The following is a 22,642-nucleotide window of genomic DNA, read 5'->3' on the forward strand; positions in this document are numbered from 1 at the left end:
CAACACAGCAGTTATTAACACACAACTACAGTAACTCTGTGGAATAACAAAACATTTCAAAGGAAGAATCTGTTTCAGGAATTAAGTTATTCATCCATATATTAAGGAAAAGAGGGGGCCTGGAAAAGGGGAATAGGAAGTTTTTGCATGTTGCTCTCTAAATGAAAGTCTGAGCTCCCTCGTTAATAGAAAAAGGAGCACGAGTCTTCCTCATCCAAGAAACTTAACGTTTGTATCTCTGTCCTCGAGCAAAATATAATCAGTAATGGGTTATCTCCATCAAATTTACAGGAGGAAAAGACGCTAATTTCCAGCCTAATCAGAAAGTGCTTCATGTAAACAAGGAGCTTCTGCACCAAAGATTCAGTAGACAGAGAACAGGAAGCAGCGGGGAGCGCAGGTGGGCCCGTTCTGCGGGTGAGATGCAGTATGAACACTAACTTCCCGATAATGCTTCTGTGAAGAAGAATAAAGATGGTCTCTCTCCCCTCTCTCCGCACGTCCAACTAGGTAGGAAATCCTACGCTGGAGTACAAAAATACAGTTCCAGTAATTTGACAAATCCTTCTTTTCCACTAAGAATCAGCTGCCGTTAGCCACTACCTTCCTCCCAACTCAAAATATCAGATTGTCTACACGGCCTGATTGTCTTTGTGGCTTCAGAAGGACTTGTCTTTTGTTTTGCACCTACTTTTAAACACTTTATTCTCTTTTTAATACTGCTCAGCTTCTGAGACTTCAGAAGCAATTTTGTATTCTAAAAATGCAGCCATGTCCCCCCGAGAGGCATTTCTCACCAGCTTATTCCAAAGCTAAAGCATTCCGTGATTTCCCTCAAGCCATAACCTCAAAACTTCTCAGTCTTCAGCAGCCACGTCCCCACAAATTTCAAGCTTAGAAGTTACATCTGTAGATTTCAGCCCCATCTCTGTCCAGGCACACAGTGCCACATCAAACTATGGTAACTAAAATAGTTTCTCAAAGAACATCTATCGATTTTAGGTAAAAATAAATTATTCAGAATAGGAAGTCTGAGGGCAGCTATACCTTTTTAGTAATTAAGCTACCAACACACACATGACAAATGCAAGGAATTTCAGGGGTATTGCGTGTGATGGAGGTTAATACTTCTAGCGCTGGCGAGCGTGAGACGCAAGTGTCTGGTCAGAGCTACGCAGTCAGACCGCACTGAGCTCAAATCTTCAGAAGAAACCCAGTGAACCTCAGTCCCCAACCTGCAGCAGCACCGTCCCCCCACTGACACCTTCTTGCATTTAACCATGTCCCACACTGCAGCCCCATGGCAACACTACCTATTGGTGATGAGGCCAGGACCACCACATGTCTTGACTCTCCCCCCAAAAAAGACAGATTAAAGAGGCTAACATAGGAAAAAAAAACCCTAAACATGTCCCCTCACCCACAAGACATCACCTGCGTAGTTTAGCTAAGTTTCTCCTCCAGTCCTCCACCACACCTTCCACGGCTGCACCTCAAAAGGAGAGGCTGCAGAGCTTTCACAGAAGCAGGAGGCCTGCGGATGTGTACGCAGGAAACACAAGGATTTTTTGGTTCAAACACCCATATCTTCATTTATGTAGAAGCTATTAGGTAGTTTGGAAATGCAGTATTCAATATATTTCAATAACATTGAGGTGGTGTTACCAGGCCTTGCACAGTTTAAGGAAACAGGTCAGGTATGAATCTGCCATCAACTAAAACTAAATGTAAAGTTGCAGCAAGATTTCCGTTTAAATAGCGTTAAGCATTTTGAACTGGAGGAAACAACCCAACCTAACCTTAAGGTGGTCCTTAGGTCACATTTGGGATTAAAGTTTTCTACTACAGGGCAATTCTTCATTCTAGGAACTGCATTTTAAAAAAAACCCTAAACAGGCCTTTACCAGTAACCACTACACTGCAGTGACATCGGGATCCCTGTCCTAAAAGTGATGAATTTGTGGTAAAAACCACGTGGGAAGTATTAAGGATGCACTTAGTAACAACAACCGTTACAGCCGGTGCATTGCTTAACCCCACCCCGGATCACTACAATTCCCACATTATAGCATGGTAACGGGCGAATCTCATTTTCTGGGCTTTAAAAAAAGCAAAGTTGGGAAACAGAAGGGTGATTTAAGAGTGCTAAAGCTTCGCAGGTTTCATGACACTAGCCCAGTTACGCTTCACTTTGACTTTGTTCACAGAACAGCTGCAGTTGTGAAGTCAGCGACACTTCAGATCAGGTAAGGAACACTGAACGACGTCACTAAGAGTGAAGCCCTTTTGTAATCACAGGCAGGAGAAAGCAAGGCGATGGGCGGTCACCTCAGCACCTCTGTTGGAGAGGGAACCCTCTCAAGTGGAGGGTCACCATTCAGGCAACAGCGAAGATACTCTGCCTTGTCTTCCTGACACTCCAGCATTTAGCAGGAATCCTCAGCTCCGGTCTTCACTTACCCCCACGTACGGGTAGCTGGAAGAACAAGTTATTACTATTTTTTATTTTTTTTTTTTACAGTATTTCTAGATTTATTTCTGCATGGGCAAACGAACAATTCTAGTCTGTGCAATAAGTGCTTCTGGGTGATCACGGAGTTCTCCATGGTCACAGCCAAACCAGAAAGCACACAGAATCAGACTGTCAGATCCCAGTGAATTTCACCAGAATTTGGACTCCTAAATATCCCCCTGGACTCTTAAAACCCCAAATACAACTCTTGAAGCGGGCTTGCTATATAAGGGTAAGACCAGCTGCCAGAACTTTTCAAACAAAACATTAGACTGGATTCTTGCCGTAGTCATAAGAATCAGGAAGATTTTAGATCTAAACAAACAAAAAATTAACTAAAAATGTAGTATTTTGATGTGCTGTTCTTTGGAATTCCTATAATTAAAAAATAAACGCATTGTTACTATCTCATAAGAAAATACATTTCATAATGTGCAACCCAATGCACATAGGGAATTGGCAGGTGAAAGGGAAAATGCAAAAGTATGAAAATACAGTCCTTTAAATGTGACAATAAAGTTTAACATATTAGTACAAAACTAATACACTAAAATAGATGTACAGGTGCAAAAGGCTACCAGGTTGTAGAAAAAAGGTACCAGCTTTTTTTTTCTTTTTTAAAAGGCTTAATTGAATTTGCTCCAAAAAAAGTTTCCCACAAAATAAAACCAGAAGCAGCATTAAAAACAAACTGATAACATGCCGTCTCTAATAAAGCAATGTATGTACAAAAGAAGTGAGCAAAGTTGAATTTATCTGCTGGCATGAATGAATTTGCCTGACTGAAGTCAGGCCAGAAGTTGCAGAGAATGGGATGTTTCCAACTCTTAGGCACAGAGAAGTAGTGGAGGTTGCTTTCATAGGGCAGATTTTTTATAGAGGAAGTCCGGTTTGTTTGGAGACCTCCTTCCTCTGCTTACTGCATCTTCCCTTTCCAAATCCGCGTTTCTCTGCGCTCCGTGTTCCAACGGCTCATCATCTGCCAGTCTCCTGCCGGGTCTCTCTTCCTGCATGTCAGAGGCGTACGCAGAGAGCGAAGGTCTGTTGGAGGTTAGCCCATAGGTTAAATCGGTTTCCATTTTTGTTCTTCCCCTGATGTGAACCGCGCCATTACCAGCGTTTTCCTGGGTAGCCAATGCCAAGTCCAGGCGCTGGGGAGGTTGTTCTAAGACATCGAGGTGTATTGGCTCATTCTTTTGTCTGTGTTGATGCCCGTCTTGGGAGAGCAGGTATTCCCGCCTAGAGTCCTCTTGCTTTTTAGGAGAGATCTGGGAAGGTAGATAGGCTGACTTTAAGCCACTCGGTGATGCCTTGTTGTGGCTGTACAAATCTGGGCCAAAATATACGCCTTGTGAAGGCGAAGGGCTGTGCCTGTTGGGCGCTGGAGTAGAAGGTCTGCATGCAGCATTAGAGAAGTCATAGAAGTCAGGGTACTCCTGCTGATTTTCACGAGCATCTATTTTTTGCTCTATTGTATGTTTCTTTCGAGAAGTGGGCATGTGTCTGTTCTGAATACATGAAATGTGCTGGGGTGGACCGGGCCCTACCTCTGTAACCGTCTGGGTTAATTCTGTGTCGACTGTGAGCTCTGGCAGTCTTCTGTCTTTTAAGGACATCGCTGACACCCCCATTGCGATATCTGGCATCAGTTCATTTAGCAAGGGCTGAGTACACTGGAAAAAGAAAAGAAATAGGTTCATGGAAAAAAAGCAAAAGCTAAACACACTCTGTATTTCAGACTGTTTCTGTAGTTCAAAATGGCATTTTCCTAATCTACCTTTGCAGAGACCAACCTCAGCCTGCAAATTTCCTAGGCTGTTTAAAGAACACACGCGTCCCCGAAGCTTCACCTTCTTGCTAGCCTAAAACAACTTCTTTCCTTTGTGAAACTGTTGCGCCACAATAATAGTTCCTTCTTAAACACATTTTGTCTTGAATATGCAGTAAATGTGCCGTTAAACTCTCCAAAGGTAAGCCTGCTTTAAGCCACTTGCAATTATCAAACTAAACAAGGTACTCGGGGCAGAACTTAAACCGTTTGTTATAGCACAGAGTTCCGGTGCAGGGAAGACACGAAACACGTCTTTTGTCACTACAGACGCAACCCTTCCGCTTGCATTTCTTATTTTGAAGTTAATTGCAGGCAGACATGCATGCATGACAGCCTGAGGGCTTGGGGCGGGGGCAGCAGTGACAGGGCTGACTGTATCCACGAAGCCCATGGAAGTTGCTGCACGGCATTTTTCTCCCCTACACTTAAAAGCATTCCCACAATGAGATGACCATACTACAGTCCTCCAGAGTTAAAATTTCTACTTGTATTTGTCATTTCAAATGAAAGCAATTCGAGTAACCGTCAACTACTAGAACTCATAAATTGCAGAAAGAGTACAGAACAAAAATGTCACCCACATTAAGACTACGCTTCTCCTTTCTTTTTTTATAGAAACACTCTAGCAGAAACATTTCCAATGTTAAAAAAAACCACTGTATGGTTTCCTTAGTGAAGCCACTATTGATCAAGAGAGAGACATGCAATCACCCCCGCCCTGAACAAACAATGGCAAACAATTCTAATTTGAAGTGAAATATTTTAACCTAAAATATAAAAGGGAGTGCAGTGTATTTAGGACAATTGCTAAAGGGAAATAATAAAATAAAATCCCCGTTTCCATTCAGAACTCCAGATCAAATCTGCATCTAAAGAGCACGTTTTCAGTATGACACAACTGTGCACTGAAACAGTTTTTTTTCACTGTAGAAATAATTTACCAAATTATTTCTTTAGCATTTCATGTACTTCACAAAGCTATGCCTTTGTCTAGTATGCTATAGTTCACTGCTTTCATTGCATCATATTGGGAGTTCAGCAACTATAATGATTGTCTTTAGATGCTATAACTAAAGTTGTATTTGCAATTACCAATTTTTGCTGGCCTATTCATTTTAAATCTTTTCCACAGCTGTAAGGCCTTCGCATTCTCCACAAGTTCCCTTCATACACACCCGTTTACTTCAGGGCTGCCTACCTGCAAACAGCCAAAATACCATCACTATTTCTACCCGTGAGTTACAGTCCGCAGCCCACTGCTGAAGTTGACTTACGCCTTGTTCTAACGTAGAGAAAACTACATTATTTCAGAAGATTTGCGAGTCTCACTTGACCATCCAAAACGTTCCCGGCCCTGGAACGTTCATTCTCCCAGGGATTAGAGCGTGCCTTTGGGATGCAAAACGCCAACAGCCAGTTTGGTAGAAAATTCTTCTCCTAACCAGCAAAGATGCTCTTTTTATTTAACAAAAAAGCCAAGTTACTTCATCATAAGAATTCTCTCCAAGCTACTCTGAGCAGCCAGAGACAGGGAGAAGAAGAGAAATGATAATACTTACTACTTGCTTCTCAGCTGCCATCACTGCCGCTGCTGCAGCCACCGTTTGCCTCCCCAGACCTGTAGTGTTAGTGCAATCGGGAGGTGCTGCTTTAACACTGGGCAAGTAGACAGGCGGCGCAGCTTTGGGAGCCGTTCGGGAGTGGAACAGCGAGTGATTACACGGGTAAGAAAAGGAACGGGAGGGATGTTGACTTGGCACCCTTTGTTTCCAGCCCACTTTGAACTGGTTATGAATAGGAGTTGCTGGTGGGTGGTACGGAGGCGGAGGAGGGGGCAATGGTGGATGGAAGGCCACGAAAGAGTCCAGTTCTGTAAACATGGTTTCTGCAGTGGGAGTGCTGTTAACGCGACATCGCCCAGACTGTCTCATTGTCAGGAGGGGGCTTTCATCCCCAAATCGCTCATCAGGGAAGAATTTGTGAGGATTCTGCAAAGGAAAAACCCAGCGTGTGACATAGCAAAATAGGAAGTCATCTAGAAAAAAAACCTCTTAAACTAACACACATTGGAACTAGAAATCTGCTAGTACTGTAACCGGCTAGTTGTGCCACCTAAAACTCACCAAAGTTGAGGTGATTACAGCTACCATGGAATAAAGATTTTTTTTTTTAAAAAAAAAACAACAACCAAACAAGACGAAGCATCAGATTCACTGTGTGAATAAGCGGACCAAACAACGCATTTGCTTTAACAGCACTGTACAAACAGAAGTGGGATTTCCAGTTTCCCAGTCCTGACACGTACTGTGCAGACCTACTGTATTAATTAGGACTTTTTCTCCTCTCCAATCCAAGAATAAATCGTAATCTAGATTTCTAGTTATGGTTTGACTATTCTCATCAACTGCCTCTTTGGCAGATTTTTTTTGTCCCTATAATCTGTGGCTGTAAGAGCACCCTGAACAGCAACAGCTCTTGAAGAATATTTATACATTGCACTTTCACGTTTAAAAAGTCACATATATCAAATGCAACAGTCTCATTGTAATTTCCACTCGGACACTTCTAAAGTTATACAGGCATTTCAAAGCATTTTTGCACCTGCATGTGCACACACAAAGTAGTTCTCTTATTGCAGATTACACATTCAAATCAATTCATAAGCAGATCAGAATCAAAGCATTTGGGGCCCTATACAGCAATTTTTCATACCTGCAAAAGTTCAGCAGCAGCATCAGAAAGTCCGAATTCCCGCAGCACACGAATCTGGATCTCATAACTGACTGTGGCGCCTTCTCCACAATTGAGAGCATACGCTCGTTGCACCTGCTCGGTGTGACGCAGCTCCTGCAGCCGTTTGATCATCTCTTTTACAACGAGGAGGTTGGGAACTGGAGGGGTAATAAAGAATGGAATGAGGATAACATAGATTACTTTTTGAACTGTGAGACAGTAAGTTTGATTGCAATGGTTAGATTTAATTCGAAAGGAAAAATCTAATGTCAGGCTGACTTGGCTTTTTCTTTTTTTTTTTTTAAAAAAGCATTTTGCCAAGAACAGTTCAACTTACATGTTCCTTGAAGCCTCATTAAGGCACATGGGATAACACACATATCATACAAATGGTAAAGACATATACCATTTTCCCAGCTTCTACTAGAGAGCGCCACAAATACAGCCTTCTTTGTAAACCCCTTATGATGCAGGAATTTTATGATTTGAGGTGGGGACAGGATAGCAACTGAATGTTCCCTCATGAATTCTCCAGGCCGAGAACTCATTGATTTTTTTGGCATACGCTTTATACTTCTAGCGGAATTCTGTAATCACAAGACCATAATACCAGCATGTAACTACAGAAAGAGCATTCTCAAAAAATTACACAAACTGTAAGCCAACATAAACCTGTTAAAATTATATTGTTTTATGCAACCATATTGAAATAATTTGAAAAAAAAAACTCACAAAAAAAACAACCTTTCCAAAGGAATTGTTCTGAAAAGTCCTAGTTTAACAGCCAGATGTTTAGCTACAACCAGCATTTTGCTAACACTGAAAAAGGAGGATTTTAGAGAAGTTTAAAGCAGTTCTCCAAACTAGTAGGAATAAAAATAATTTAAGTTTTTAATGAAAAAGTGCTATCTTCTCAAACCTAGGTTTGGTTGGTTTTTTTTTTTTTTTTTTTTTTACTATTATTCATGTGAAACACATGGAAGAGGGATCACATATATAAAAAATACGATTCTCTCAAGACAGTTGCAGGATTTCTAGTTCAAACGGACTGGAAAATACCTAGAGAAACCTGCAGAACACTATTGCCTCAAAGTAGAACAGACTTTGTAAGAAGAACACCAAGACATGCTGCCAATAGCATTTATGCCAATACAGTCCCTGGGCAGTGGGTACAGGGAAGATGCAAGCGACAGATGGAGAACACCTCAGCTGTAAAGAAGCCCCCGTTCTAAGAGCCCGCCCTAAGGGGCACAGGGGCGACGCTGCCTAGCTCTCCTTCTGGCGGTTCCTCTGCTCCATCTATGCTCTGGGATGGGTTCCTGTACAAGTTACAGGTTTGGTGCACGCCTGAATCTCCTCAAATTAATTTTGCTCCATCTAGCCTTCCTAGCACAAGGCACTGGCAAAACAAGCGATTCTTTTGCTTAATTACAGAACTAAGCAAGGCAGGCAGTTACCGGGACACAATACCTGTGCTCCGGCTACTGGCCAGGCTGAGAGCTCACATCCACACTCAAATCAAAGGGCTGGCAATAATTCCTACCTATTAAATTGTACAGAATCAAGCTGTCTCATGCGTGCCAACAGAGACAGATTTTTTCAGAACACAAGAACTTTTGCAAAACATTGGAGACTTCCGAGAACCTGTTTTATTTCTCAACTTCTTTGGAAACTAAGATGGAGCAAAGTGTATTTCATCATAAGATACGACTCTGATAACTTTAGATTCAATTCACAGTGGGTATTTTCATGCTTTTCTGTAATGTACTGCTGAGGTGCCACAGCTGTAAGTTTCTAACCGAACAGGCAGCACTTCTATCAAATTAGAGAAGTTTTCAGAAGCTCCTTGTAGGCTTTATCAAGCCTCTTCCTGAATCACAAGAAACAGTTAGACCAAAACCATTCCACAAACCTTCCTAGAAAACTTACTGCAGTGTTTAACTGAAAAGCGTTTCAAATCTTCTTAACACCTCTACTTACTCTCTTGCAGCAACTGAAACGTACTATTTTTGTTCTGGCTCTAACATCTGTAAGAATAATTTATCTACTTCCTTTCAACATAGTTGATTGAAGGGAGACATAATTGATATACAAATAGCTTATAAGATGAGGAATGGGGAGTGGTGGGGGGAGGAAGATGACCATTTTCTTGTTGGCATGTTATCTTTATTCTTTTCTACAGACTCCCAAACTGATCCATACCCACATGAAATGTGATACTTTGATCTAAAAATGAAGACCAAAAGTTTATGCAAGTTTAACGAAAGACTGTATAAGCTCACGGATAAAAAAGGCATTTAAAATTACTAACTACACAGAAACACTATCCATCACAGGACATCTCTGAGCTGCAAATTGCTGAAGAGCTCAGAGTTTTACAGGGAATTATTTTGTGATTTTTCTGCTGTACTTGCCTTATACACTCACTTCTGGTGACTGCTGGAATAAGGATACCAGGCGAGACAGACAAATCCTTGGCCTGACCCAGTATGGTCATTTAAAGGGCTAAACACAGTGCTCCATCTGAGACCAAATTACTTCACGTGTCTTGTGGCGTATTTGTTTTTGTATTTTAGCATGATGGTTACTTTTTATGGATTTGAATAACATTGACTTTCAGGCTTTTCTCCACAGAGCTTCCCTTACCCATCCTGTACACACACAGCTGGCTACACCTACATAAGCACAATGCTTCCCACTTTCTTCACCAAATTTAAATTGAATCTTGGTCATTTAGCTATCTAATCCTGCTCTCCAAAACATTCACTGACCCTCCTAACTTGTCATCAGCTGTAGGTTCTGCCAGTGTGTTCTCTATGCACATGGAGTATCAATGGGGAGGGGAAAGGTGGGAATAGCTAGACACTTTGGGAATCCCACCAGACACATTCTTCCAGTTTCATACCAAAAGATCAAATGCGTAAGTGACAAAATATACCACAGTAGCTTAATGACTATATTTCCCTGGCTTGCCTGTGGGGAACGTTACACAAGTATCCTGAAGTCAACAGAGGACAGATCTACTTCCACCTATAAAAGCTTACTCTGCCACACAAGGAATGAAGCTGGTTTGACTTCAAAGCTAAAGTGGATTTGGCAAACTGAAAAAAAAAAAGTGCGTTTTGAGTGCCTACTTCCAATATCTCTCTGGCAAACTGAGTTAAGCTGAGTGCCCTACAAGGCAGACAACTACAAGACAACTGGTTGTAGAAAATTGAGAACCACTCTGGGAACAGAGAGCCAGGCTTCAGCAAGTGTTCTACAGCAAGTTTAACTAGTCCAAGGTTTTTCAAATTGCTCAGCTGAAGCAGGTTAAAATACTACCCCCTCCAGTAGCTTACTTTCCATCTACTTACTATGGCATTCAAAAGTAGTTAACGTCTTCAGAGTAGACCAAAGCAAAAAGGACTACCGCTGGGTGGGAAGAAGCCCAAATGGTGTAGTACCACCCTCAAAGTCATAACATTCAGTAATTCACATTCACTCTCCCCAGCCCCAAGCCCCCATCCACTCCCATGAGATCAATCAGCATTGCAAACGATCTAGCAGCCTTACCTGGGATTTCATTGGCTATAACTGAAGGAGGACTGGACTGGTTAGTACTAACTTGCTGGTGGGTAATCATATGACAGCACTGCGGCACCGCGTTGTTTACCATGTAAAGGGTGTCGGGCACATTGGACATTCGAACCATCCGCAAACGAACGAGATCTGTTTGTTCCACCATCATCTCATCCAGCACTGACTGCAACGACAGCCATTAGAGCCCTCATGAAGGCACTGCACACACATACCCACCACGACCTGCTGCAAACGCAGTCCTGAGGCCACAGGTCTAGCAACATCTAAACCATAACTTTTCCAGGTCCCAAACAGTATTTGGCTTTTCCACAGCATTTTCTATTCCTTTTTCCAGTCATGATCAGAGTTGAGTTTCAGCGCTATGACCAGGCAAGTGAATAAAGTTTGGGAAGGTTGCTTTGTTTATTTTGTACCTGTTAGATTAGAAGTAACCTTCTCGAGGCCAGACCCTCTGGACTCTGTCTCAGACAATTACTCCCTATAGGTCTCAACTCTCTGTGCCATTGAGTAGAAGGCACTGGTCAAAAAATGAAACGTTTCCCTCAGATGTCTTAAAGAATAGAAAGGAATTTATGCATACACTTTTAAGATGCTCATTTAATGATAAATGAATTTAATTCAAAAAAATGGGAGGCTAAAAGAGGAAAAAAAAATAAAATCAGAATTCACTTACTATTATTGTATTTCACAATAATTAAACAATGAATAGTAACTTAAGGTTAAACAGCTAATGATGCTTTTAAAAATATTAACAGCATAATATGAAACTAATAGAAACAAGTAGGATTCCTGCCAGTGGAAAAAAAATTTAGAATGCACTTTTTACTTTAAGATTACTACGAAAGCACTCTCATACCATATACCTGAAAACTAAGAGTCAAAGCTTTTATCACATGTTCTTTAACACATTTTTGTTAGTTTTAACAATTCAAGATACAGGGATAAAATTTTAACTGGCTGGTCTTCCTTTGCTGCTTTAGTGCCACCTGGTGCTCTCTAACCTTTGTGCCCAAAATGCAAAGCAGTTTTATTTCTCCCCTCAAAGAGGATGTCAACAATAACTCACACCTGTAAGAAATATTTTCTTTCTTAGGCACAGGGCAAAAGCTCTCACCAGAGCACTGCTCAGAGTTTGCAGGCAATGAGGATGTGCACAGCTTCACCTAATCTTCTTGTTCTGCAGTCACCTGAACTGCTGGGGCTCACGAGCTCTTGACCTAAGTCAGAGCTGCCTTAAGTGGTGGCATTAGTGACCTACAAGGGTCCCAATTCTGTCAAACAGATTATGGGATGTTTCTGCCCCACACAGAGCCGTCACTGTCACTAAACGCAACCATCAGAGATGCTACAAGATCTTCAGTTTGACAGTCCTCATGCAAGATATTAAATAGGGAAGCTACTGCTTGAGTGGGACACGAAGGACTTCAGTCAAATTGGACACAAGATATTTATTCCATTTTGCGGAGGATCGAAAGAATTTTGGATAAGTTCCGATTCAAACAAGAAGATGCAACATCAGAGTCCTCTGCTGAGTGGAATAGTAGTTCTCCACCCAGCTCTGGTGGGAGCTGGGGAGCCTGAAAGACCTGGCACCAAGGTTGCTGACTAGCTGCAAACTGGGACTCTCAGGCTCTCACCTTGCCATCCGCCTGCCAGGAGGGCTGCCGAGGAGCTGGGCCGGCAAACTGGCTGGAAACCAGGGAGGTTTCCCTCAGAACGCTGCTTTGTTTCCGGTGGAATTTCATCAAGATCTGTCTCGCAAACATTTCAATTTCGACAAAAAAAAATTTTGTTGAAATTTTTCTGACCAGTTCTAGAGACTTGAGCCTGATGATCAATCTTGTAAGTCTTGTTAAATTGAAAATGTTAGTATTTCAGGCCAGTACATGCAAAGAGAGACAAAACACACCAAAATCTTTCCCTGTTACAGAACCCCCTGATGACTCCAATTTAACAACAGTCAGGTGTTGTTAATGATTATTACCTTAGCCTCCTCCACATAGGGCGAGAACAGTCTTGGCCGCACATATATTCCAGCATTTTTTTGCCGCAGCCAGGCATTTGACTTTCCACCTTCTGATGTTGGTAGCATGTCTGAAGGAGGAGTACTAATCAGGCCTCTCTTCATCTTTAAGAATTAAGAAAGAGTTTTATTTTTTCAATATAAATAGGGGAAAAACTTGCAAGAAATGCATTTCTTACACTGAATCCTTACACAACTGATTTTTTTCTTTAGCCTTCTGATAGATTTCAAGAACAGAAAGTTCAACCAGAAAAAGAGTTATACGTATATTACTCTAAGTGATAACATTTTAGGAGCTAATCCTTAAAAAGAAAATTAACCTGAACGTTGTAGAATCTGAAGTACAAAGAACGAAGAGACAGTATTTGTATGAGACTACAGACTTACTGCATCGCTCAGTACTTCACTATTCATGGGTAAGATGTGCTCGATGCGGACAAAAGGTAAAAGTGGAGACAGGATCTCTCTCAGCTCCTCAATGTCAAGATCTCTCCTCTTCACACCTCTTTTGTTCACGCTGTGAGCAGTACCACTGAGTAAATTAGGCTCTGTGGGAAGGAATAAGAAATACTAAGTTTACATCAAAAAGTTTAAATAGAAAAGCGGGAGTTGGAAGGCTTCTAGGAAGTTATAGAAAAGGAAAAAAAATATTCTAATTTTATATCAACAGTGCTTATCAGCATTGTTCCACAAAACTATTTCATGCCTTAAAATCTGATATAAAGCATCCATAGAGACAGGTTCAGTTTACACAAGCATGGGTCGTTTGCACAGCTGTCAGTTTCAAAGTGCAATCAGGTAGAAAATACAAAAATAGTGTTTGGTGTAAACGTTTATTACAAAGCTGTACCAAGAGCCATGCTAAGAAAACATCTGTACCTCCCTGCTAGCAGTTCCTCCAATGATTCCCTCCTGCAGCTCCTCTCCCTTTCCCCAGCAGTTTTCAGGGACTTATTTTCTACAAATTAAGGCCTGAAAAGTCCACTGGACAAATGACTCCAGCCTCCTTGTGTACCCTACCTTCGTTAACAATTGTGTCAAGCCCATTCAGATTGTTCTCATGGTTACAGGATACCCACTTTTGGCACAAACAGGTATCTTCCTAGAGATTGCAGGACGACAACATGTGACACACTCGGGTCATTCTCCCTCCCCAGTTAACTACCTTCGCCTATATTTTAGGTGTTGTGCTCAACCTGAATTTAACTAACTTCACTCGTTGAGGAAACCTGTCAAACACACCCATCCTCCCTCCAGTACAGGCAGCTCAAGTTTTGGCCACAGCGCATTACAGTTTCTAATGCTTTCTGGTCTTTGACACCACCGCATATTCAGAGCTGCAAAATCAGGAGCATACTGAGGAATTTAGTCTAAGCTACTAGACTAACTTTGGCCATAATCTGACAGAACTTGGTATAGCTCTTATTTCTGCTTTTGCCTATCATGTTATCTGATGATCCCAGGGAAGATGAATAAGCCGTTTACTTAATGAACACCACAGACCAGGAAGCTGCACCGTTACTCCAAATGAGCACCTTCTCCCCCAGTCCAAGGCTGTCGCTGTTTAACTGGCTCCATTACATGCCAATGTGCCTTAAAACAAACACTTCAAAAATCTTGTTTTGAAAACAGAAGGCTAATACTTACTCCTGTCACTGAAAGCACACATTTTAACTGAGTATTTTTGCGTTTCATACAACATGTCCATGACAAAGCAGTTGCATCACAAGCAATAACAGTAGATTTCAAAAACATGGCCAGCCCTCCAAAGACAGCAGCCATACCAGCACCGCTCTGTTTTCACACAGGCAGGTTCTTCCCTTTCTGTTCCTCTTGTTGTACTATGATTGACACTTTGTGGGTGGGGAGGAACCACAAGCTACTTGCATTTGTTATTCGGGAAATATATATTTAACCTACTTCCCACATCCAACGCATGTGAGATCGCCCTTGAAGTTACCACTGTAGCAATAATATGCATCTGAGCTAATAAAAATATATTTACATCTACTTTAGGAAGAACACTGATGCCACTTGATGGCTTGTTTCTCACTGTCACAGATTTCCGTGGGAGAAACGTACTCAAACTGAAGCGAAAGGTTGACACTGTAAACTAAGAATAAGACTACTGTGAGAAGTCTGCATGAGCACAGAAAAGTAAAAGATAGTGCAGGTTTTTTTTTTTTATTTGATGAATAGTTACAAGAAAAATAATTCTGAGACAAGAGGAAAACAACCAGACTTAAAAAAATCAGACAATCATGCAAGTTGAAAAGATCTCCAGAACTCTGGTCCAACCACAGCCACCACCCTCTCGCCACACCTCCCCAGCCAGAGCAGAGCAGGTTGCCCATGACTACGTCCAGTCAGTTCTCGAACATCTCTGAGGATGGAGACCCCATAACTACCCTGGGCAACCTGTCAGACCATCTTCATAGTTTCTTGTGTTTAAACAGAATTTCCTGCATTTCATTTAATGCCTCACTGCCTCTCATCCTGTCCTAGGTGCCAAAAGAAGACTGTGGCTCTATTTTCTTTGCTTCCTGCCATTAGATATTTACAGACTTTGCTAAAATCCCCCATAAGTCTATTCTTCTTGAGGCTAAGCAATCCCAGCTCCCTCAAAATGCCTGCATTTGCTTTTTTTAGAGAACAAAAGGTTTTTTTTCTTAAAAAAAACCAAAATAGTGGATTTGTTTAGTTTCGACCATACTACAAAGTAGATGAGATTTCCTTAAGTTACAGATTACCCACAAAAAAGAACGACCATGCTTTTTGGTTTATTTGGTTTAGTACTGGGGGGTTTAAAAGATCCTTACCTCGATCTGCTATTCTCTTCATCAACTGGTGTTCTCCCCATTTAATCAGATATTTAAGAATATCTTGTTCACTCGCCTGGTAGAAACAGAAAGTCAGCAATCTGTACGTGCCCAGTTTATGGTCACACACACACACACACACACACGAAGTCACATACACACGTCTTTTACAGCTATAAAGAAACACCACTGTACCAAGACTGAAGTAAGTATTTGTAGTTTATGATCTCCAATACCACTTGCTCCAAATATTTTAAGGTAGTACTACTGGTATATCACCACTGTGATTTCTACATTCATGTCACTAACTGAATCCCTAGCAAGAGGAAAACAAATTTCTTCTACAGAAGAAAAAAAACGTTATCTATCGCAAAAAACTTACAGGTATTAAATCTGAATGAAAGTTAATTAAAAGGGGCAGTTCTAACACTAGACATTTGGATTGCTCGTTTAACATTACAAATTCAGCACCTGCACGGCCCACAAAGCTATGAAAATAATTAAATCAACTAAATTACAATGTAGGTGAAGAAAAAGATTGTCAGTAATACTATTAACAAAAACAACTTTAATTTGTTCATATCTATGTACATATGCTAACCACTCCACATTTTTAGAGAAAAAAAATCATGTACTGAAAAATTTGAATTTATCTACCTAATTTCTTAACTAGGGTAATTCCTGAAGTGTTTAAAGTCAATAAAACTTTTTTTCAAAAACACTTTAAATAATCTCTAACAGTTTACTCTTTAAAAAAAAAAAAAGGTAAGATGGGATGGAAACAATTTAAAAAAACTAAACCAATCATCTTTAAGCTATAAAAAGCTGGTAATCATTACAGAGATATCTCCCCTGAAGAGAAATGGCAGCAAAAGTCCACAAGCTTTCTATTAGCCAGTATGGTTTCCTCTCCCTAAAACCACACAATCACTGAAGGAAAGTCACAAAAAAAAAAAAAATTCTGCAATACTTGTCAGAAAAGGTATTTGTACGTCGCCCCCCAAAAAAAAAAGAATTAAGCCTTCTGAATGATTACTAGTTTATTAGCTCCCACTGCCCCTAATTAGGATGTATGTCGTTACAGCAAAACTGCTACCACCACATAATTTTTATAAAACACTTAACATGCAAGGCAAATGCTAGGTTCAGAAATGCTTCACATAAAATAATTTGCAGCTGTTTCTAAACTATTATTAGGCTTCTAAGCAATAGCATATACCACCAGTTTGGCTTGCGTTACAAGCCAGGAACAAAATAGTTTTCTTAATCACTACTTCAATTTCAGTTTTTACATATTATAAAGGAATGCTTAGTGTGCATACAAACCCACTCTTGCCTACAGTTTAAAATGAGCTACTCCCAAGCACTTTTAGCAACGGTATAACTTATCCTGCTTCAAGCAGGACCAGCTGCATTCTGCATTGCAGGTTACCTGTAAATAGTCCGACTGAATAGCTGTGAGCAGGTGGTCCTTGCTGAGTTCATAGAAGACATCTGAAGTCATGACCTGGGTAAACTCCTCACAGAGGAAATGTAGCGCTTGACGGTGTACCCACTTGGAACCATACGGCTGAGAGCTCCACTTCAGAATGGCAATTAAGGTGTCTAGTGAGATGCTCTCAGCAATAATATCTTCACAGCCTAGGAACCAAAAGCAAAAATCAATGACGTTGTTACAGGGACACTTTGATCCTGAAGGAGTAATACATATGGCTAAATCTGTAACACAGAGGGTTATAGGACTCCCAGTGAGAGTGAAAACAGAAGTGCGCCACAGACCAAGGTTGCAAATGGGGTCAAATTCTGACTAAAAGTATAATAATTTTAACTGCAGTTTAGGATTCCAGCTATACAGTCATTTTACCTTTTAAAGGCATGTGAAACACTATGTCCGCTGGCATGCCTGGATGAACAACTGGAAAGCTAGTTCAGTCCTACTAGAACCTCCTTTGGTTAATACACATTATCTGACTGTTTAACACATTTTAAAGTTACAGATTTGAATTTGAGTCACTATTGTTTAGAGCAGATTCACAGAATCCTATAAATCGTAACAGGGGGGAGATTTTCGCCTGTATCACTTTGCATGTGGACCCTCCTGAAACAGACCACACGGAGGAGCCGAAACAAAAGCTGTGACATACTGTTGGTACTCAACTACTCGGCACAGGATGAGGGCAGCACAGCATCACTTACTGTCTCACAGCAAAGGCAGGAAGCAGTGGCTGGTTGCTCTAAGGCCACCACCCTGGGCCTCCGTACCAAGCAAGGCACAGGGGATGGCCGGACAGAGAGCACCTCCTCCGACAGAGAAGCAGAAAGCGAAGCATCCAAGAGGTAGATGTTCTGCCTCGCGGCGAGCCTGCTACAGTTGCTTCATACCCACTGCTGCATTTGGATTTACTTTTTCACAGAGTATGTGTCTTCTGAAGAAGAGACGGGATATTTAAGTCTCCTGAAGGGAGACGGAACAGATTTGGAAGAAATGAGGGGAACATACTGTGGGAGGGCTGAAGACATGGGTACTTGAGGATACTGAGCTAAGACAGCCAGTACCACAATGTTGGTAACTCGAGGGCTCCAACAGCATTTTGGTGATTCCATTTGTACATCTGGTTTACATATACACAGAATACTATTTCTATTTGTACTATAAAGATAGCAATTTAAAGAAAAAAAAAATCCTCTTCTGGAATTATATGTTCCAGTCTCAACCCACTTCAACCACAAAATGACAGCTGTGCTTATGCCCATGAGAAGTCCCTGGACAGTTCAGAGCAGCGTGCTTACACCGCAATTATTTTACTTTGTATACATCATCATTTTTCTCTCAGTTTCAAGGATATTTAAAAACTAAACTTTGACAGTTGTTTAGAAAACTGTATCTCTATGTGTTCATCACAGTAAACTTAATGTTTGTCAAGACAAAGATCAAAGAGGCTCTCCTGAACCTAGGTATTTTTTAACTGGTTGCATACACGTAAGACACACTAGCAGCAATTAATAGAATTAAAAGAAAATTACTTTTCCATACAGAATATAAGCATTGACTCAATTTCTGTTGCAACTAATAATTTCAAGGATATAATTTCAAGGATAATAATTTCAATTGAGGAGTACAGAGTAACAAGTGGACATGCTACTTTAAGTAGAAGGAACTACTTGCTTAGGAGCAAAGTCACTGGAAAGGGAAACTTAAACAGTAAGGTAAAGAAGAAGATACTAGGAAGCAACAGTTTAAACATGAGGCAGGTTATAAATTTACCTGTCCTATTAAACACATGTATTTATACTTAATACTATAAAAAGCCAGCATGTGAATTATGAGAACAATACCCTGCCATTAAAATTGTCTAGATTTAACTATAAAAAAAATTTACAGTGAACATAATAAATACAGTCAGTGCTTAACAAGAATGTCTGCAGCAAGTTCCAGGAATACGTCTAAATGTATATGTAGTTTTGGAAATAGTTTTTACTTATTTTCTAAAGGAATTTATGCCTGTCACCCCCAACAGTGATAAATTTCATACCGGTTCATGCTTAAGACAAACCTTCCTCAACAAGCACTTGTATGACTTATTCACCTGCGAAAAGGAAGGCCATATATCAACGCAGCCACTGACAGAAGGGCTAGCAAAAGCACACACATTTCTGAACGATGCATTAAAGGCAGCATTACGCTATTTGTCCCATGTCAGACTCTCCATTTGCTGTTGACAAAGGGTAAATGTTGAGCCATGTTTCAACACACCTGCTTTGTCCTTTACCATTACTGGAGTAATACAGCACTTCTCAGAGCTACCTATTACCATTAGGTTGCGTATTGTTATTACTACTACAAGTAAGAACGCATACGTTACTATAGATACTGACCTCTAACCTGCATGGTGAGGACTAGCCAAAATGTGAGCAGTGAATGTACCACAAAGACTGATTGGAGGTAACTGTACCAGTGATGATCGGGCTGATGTTCCAGACGAGAGCAGAGAATGAGAACTGCTCTGAAATACACTCCTTGGGTTTTGGTACAGGTTAGAGAAACTGCCCCCTCTGGATGGGGGAATCCCCCAAAAGCCTAAAAGGCAAACCTCACTCAAGTCTTAAAAAAGATTTTGGTCAAGAATCTGAAAACCAGTGTTTAAAAAAAAAAAACAAACAAAAACAAAACCACACCAAACGACTCCAAAACCTACCTTAAAAAAAAAAAGGTCAAAATACTCCAGCATATGTCAGAAAAATGAGTAAATGAGGTCTGACACTTTCCACCTCAAGATCAATTTTTACTTACAATTTTCCTTACATTTTTACTTACATAGTTAATGGATGACACTGTATTTAACTTTGTTATATGAGCCCTCTTATCTTCACTTTGGGGGCTCAAAAATGGAAAATGTTAAGTTAGCAGCAAACCTGGCATGGCAAATGAAAGCTAGCCATGAATAGCTGCAGTGTGCTTAAGAGAGGAGTTTGCTTTCCTGAATAAGAAACAAGCAGCTGTTCAAAACAATTCTTGAGTCATCGGATGTGTTGCGCTAAGTCTTGTCCTGCTAAAACCTAACACAACTTTTTGCACGCAATTATTCTGTTGCATGCAAGCTGACTTCAGCTGATGATTACATCTCCCTGAAGTCTAAAGATCACACATAAGGACTGCTCCACTTCAAAGGCAGTATGTAAACCCACTCACTGAATCTGTCACGAGGAAACTTAAACTGTAAGAGCAGAGAGACTTATCTCAAAGTGAATGCCATTCACAGTATTTCATCTGACATCTATTTTTGAAACAATAAGGATACCCGCCCCCTGCAAAGATAGAAAACTACATTTCTGTGAGAACTGCAGTTCCAAAGATCTGAGCAACACTGATTTATAGAAACAGAGCAACAGCTCGGTCTCAGTTCTTCTGTCAAGTCCAATTATTGCACAACTACTACTAATATGACATCATCAGGTGAAAAGCTCATTTAGGATGCCTAGCAAATGAAACACTCCCTTTCCCAAGTAATTTTAGCAATGTGTCAGAACTGCATGATTATTAAAAGTATTTCTTCCGAAATAAGCATGAGGTAACAATTGAAGTGTTTTCTGAACATCTAAATAAACTGGATCAACCCAATTCTAGCTATGGAAGGAATCCAATTTCTTGTCTTCTTTGGCAGAAGTTTTTTTTGCTTTAACAATCAGCCACTTGGCAGAAAAAGCAGTCATCTAATAGCCACAATATTGTTCTTCACAGTGGAATAGAGCATTTTTCTCCTATGAGTACTATTTCATAATACTCAGGCAGCAACAGCCTTTCCAAGATCCGTTTGCAGTGTCCCAAAGTGCTCTACCAAACTGCTTTTGTGACCGTTAGTATCTTTCAGAGATTCAACTTGGAGTCTACAGAAATGGAAGATGATTATCACTTTTTGGACAAATGAGGCTATTCCATGCACTCCTTTTGCTGCATACCAATAGGTTCTGCCTGCAAACAAGTCCCTTCTGCTTCCCCAGTTCTCTCTCAAATGTAGTTCCACAGCCCTTCCAAACAGAAATAGCTTGAGCCCATGTTAAGCTTGCTAGCTAGCAGCTTGGGATCTTATCAAGACAGTTGACAAACCTACTAAAGACAAATTAAATGCCTTCAACAGTTAGCAAAAGTGTTTTTAAGCAAGGTTTTTACTAAAAATTGTTAGCTTGACATCTCATTCTGTGATGGAGACCTTTCCCCTAAACCTATGCAAACCAGTGAAAGGAAGAAAAAAAAAAAGGTAATAAGAATTCATCTTGACACTGAACTGGAATCTAGAAGCTATTTAATGTTTTCTTAAGTTCGTCGCATTAGGAGATACCATGCTGGCAATCAGGAACCATACTTTTTGAATTCGCTGGCACATAGAGAACAGTTAGAGGCATGACCTGTAGCTAGTCTACACTGCAATATGTTTGGAAGTTTCAGAGATGCTCGTCTCACCCATCCATGAGCACCCTGGCTGTTCTAACCAAGCTTCCGATGGGAAGAGAAAGGAAAAGAGGAAGACAACATTTGTTCAGTCTCTTTTTGACATCTTACAGACCCAAAGATGCAAGTGTCTTTTACTTGCTAAGTATTCTTTAGAAGGCAGCCCACGCTCACAGGCTGTGGCAGCAGTGATGGAAGCTAACCCCCTTGTACAGTGGTATTAAACCAGATTCATCTTCTTACACTCCACATCTCCCGCTCTTCTGTCACGCTGGTGCTCAGGTGGCCGCTCAATGAACTAGTCATCTAATTTATGTCAATCCTGCTTCCAACAATATTAGATCCCAATAGCACAAACCCTACTGCCAGCATACACAACAGAAACAAGGAGACTGATGCAGGAGATAGGGCAGCAGCTTTGACAGTAAAACAACCTGTGTCAGATTCAAGTGACCTCATACAACTCGGGAGACACGGCAACAGGAATTTAGGTTCTCCACAGCAGTAGGCAAAACATCAGTTACAAAAGCAGTATGAGCAAGTCAGCAGACTTACATGGTACAAACAGCAAAATACACCTTTTTAACTGCTTATCACGTGAGCAGCAACTGCAACCACCTCTATTTTCCTATAATTGTACAGTGAACAAGGGATGTTGTTTAGTACCCATTTTCTGGATGCAGGCCGACTTTCCCAGTTTATTAACGTTTGTTGACTCCTGGCAGCACCATATTTTCTTCTCTTAACTGAATACTACAGGTTTCTAGCTTCTTTTGGGCTTTTCTTTTTCATCTCTTCCCTGAATTGTTTTAAAAAAAAAAAAATCTTTAAAAATAGATTGTTACTAGTTAACTAATGCCAAGCTTGAAATTTGTAGATGCATTATATTCCACAAGTCAGAACTCCAAAGCACACAAGTTACACGAAGGTGGAAAACTATGAGAATGTTTTGCAGAAAAGAAGAGACTTAAGTAGCACTGGAGATCAAGGAGGACCCAATGAGCATTAGTGGTCAAACACTGTTAAAGTCTATTGGTAAATTCAGTGCTTCTTTTGAGCTATTTTTATCCCTTTGCTGATTTTTCTAAGGACAAAAATTTAAAACATTCATATACTCCCATCCTCACAAAGCAGAATTCAAAGTATATGTATTATGGCACTGTTAAAGCATATAGTGTTATATTTTTACTTTGTT

General features: G+C 40.6%; 1 protein-coding gene across 2 annotated transcripts in view; it reads right to left on the reverse strand.

Annotated features, from left to right (window-relative positions):
* Positions 1–3,369: 3,369 nt before the first annotated feature.
* The window catches only part of BTBD7 (BTB (POZ) domain containing 7), a 31,941-nt gene continuing 12,668 nt past the window's right edge, over positions 3,370–22,642 (reverse strand). The window contains exons 3-11 of one of the 2 annotated variants that reach the window (XM_009895398.1): positions 16,933–17,141; positions 15,501–15,576; positions 13,069–13,229; positions 12,643–12,786; positions 12,296–12,409; positions 10,632–10,821; positions 7,056–7,234; positions 5,903–6,331; positions 3,370–4,185 (exon numbers count right to left, since the gene is read on the reverse strand). In XM_009895398.1, the coding sequence (XP_009893700.1) occupies positions 3,370–4,185; positions 5,903–6,331; positions 7,056–7,234; positions 10,632–10,821; positions 12,296–12,409; positions 12,643–12,786; positions 13,069–13,229; positions 15,501–15,576; positions 16,933–17,141 (2,318 nt within the window). The remainder of the gene's footprint in view (positions 4,186–5,902; positions 6,332–7,055; positions 7,235–10,631; positions 10,822–12,295; positions 12,410–12,642; positions 12,787–13,068; positions 13,230–15,500; positions 15,577–16,932; positions 17,142–22,642) is intronic. The other variant, XM_009895405.1, reaches the window with a different exon arrangement.

The sequence above is a fragment of the Charadrius vociferus genome, unplaced genomic scaffold (genome assembly GCF_000708025.1).
Source record: "Charadrius vociferus isolate BGI_N301 unplaced genomic scaffold, ASM70802v2 scaffold140, whole genome shotgun sequence".
In the NCBI taxonomy this organism is placed as follows: Eukaryota; Metazoa; Chordata; class Aves; order Charadriiformes; family Charadriidae; genus Charadrius; species Charadrius vociferus.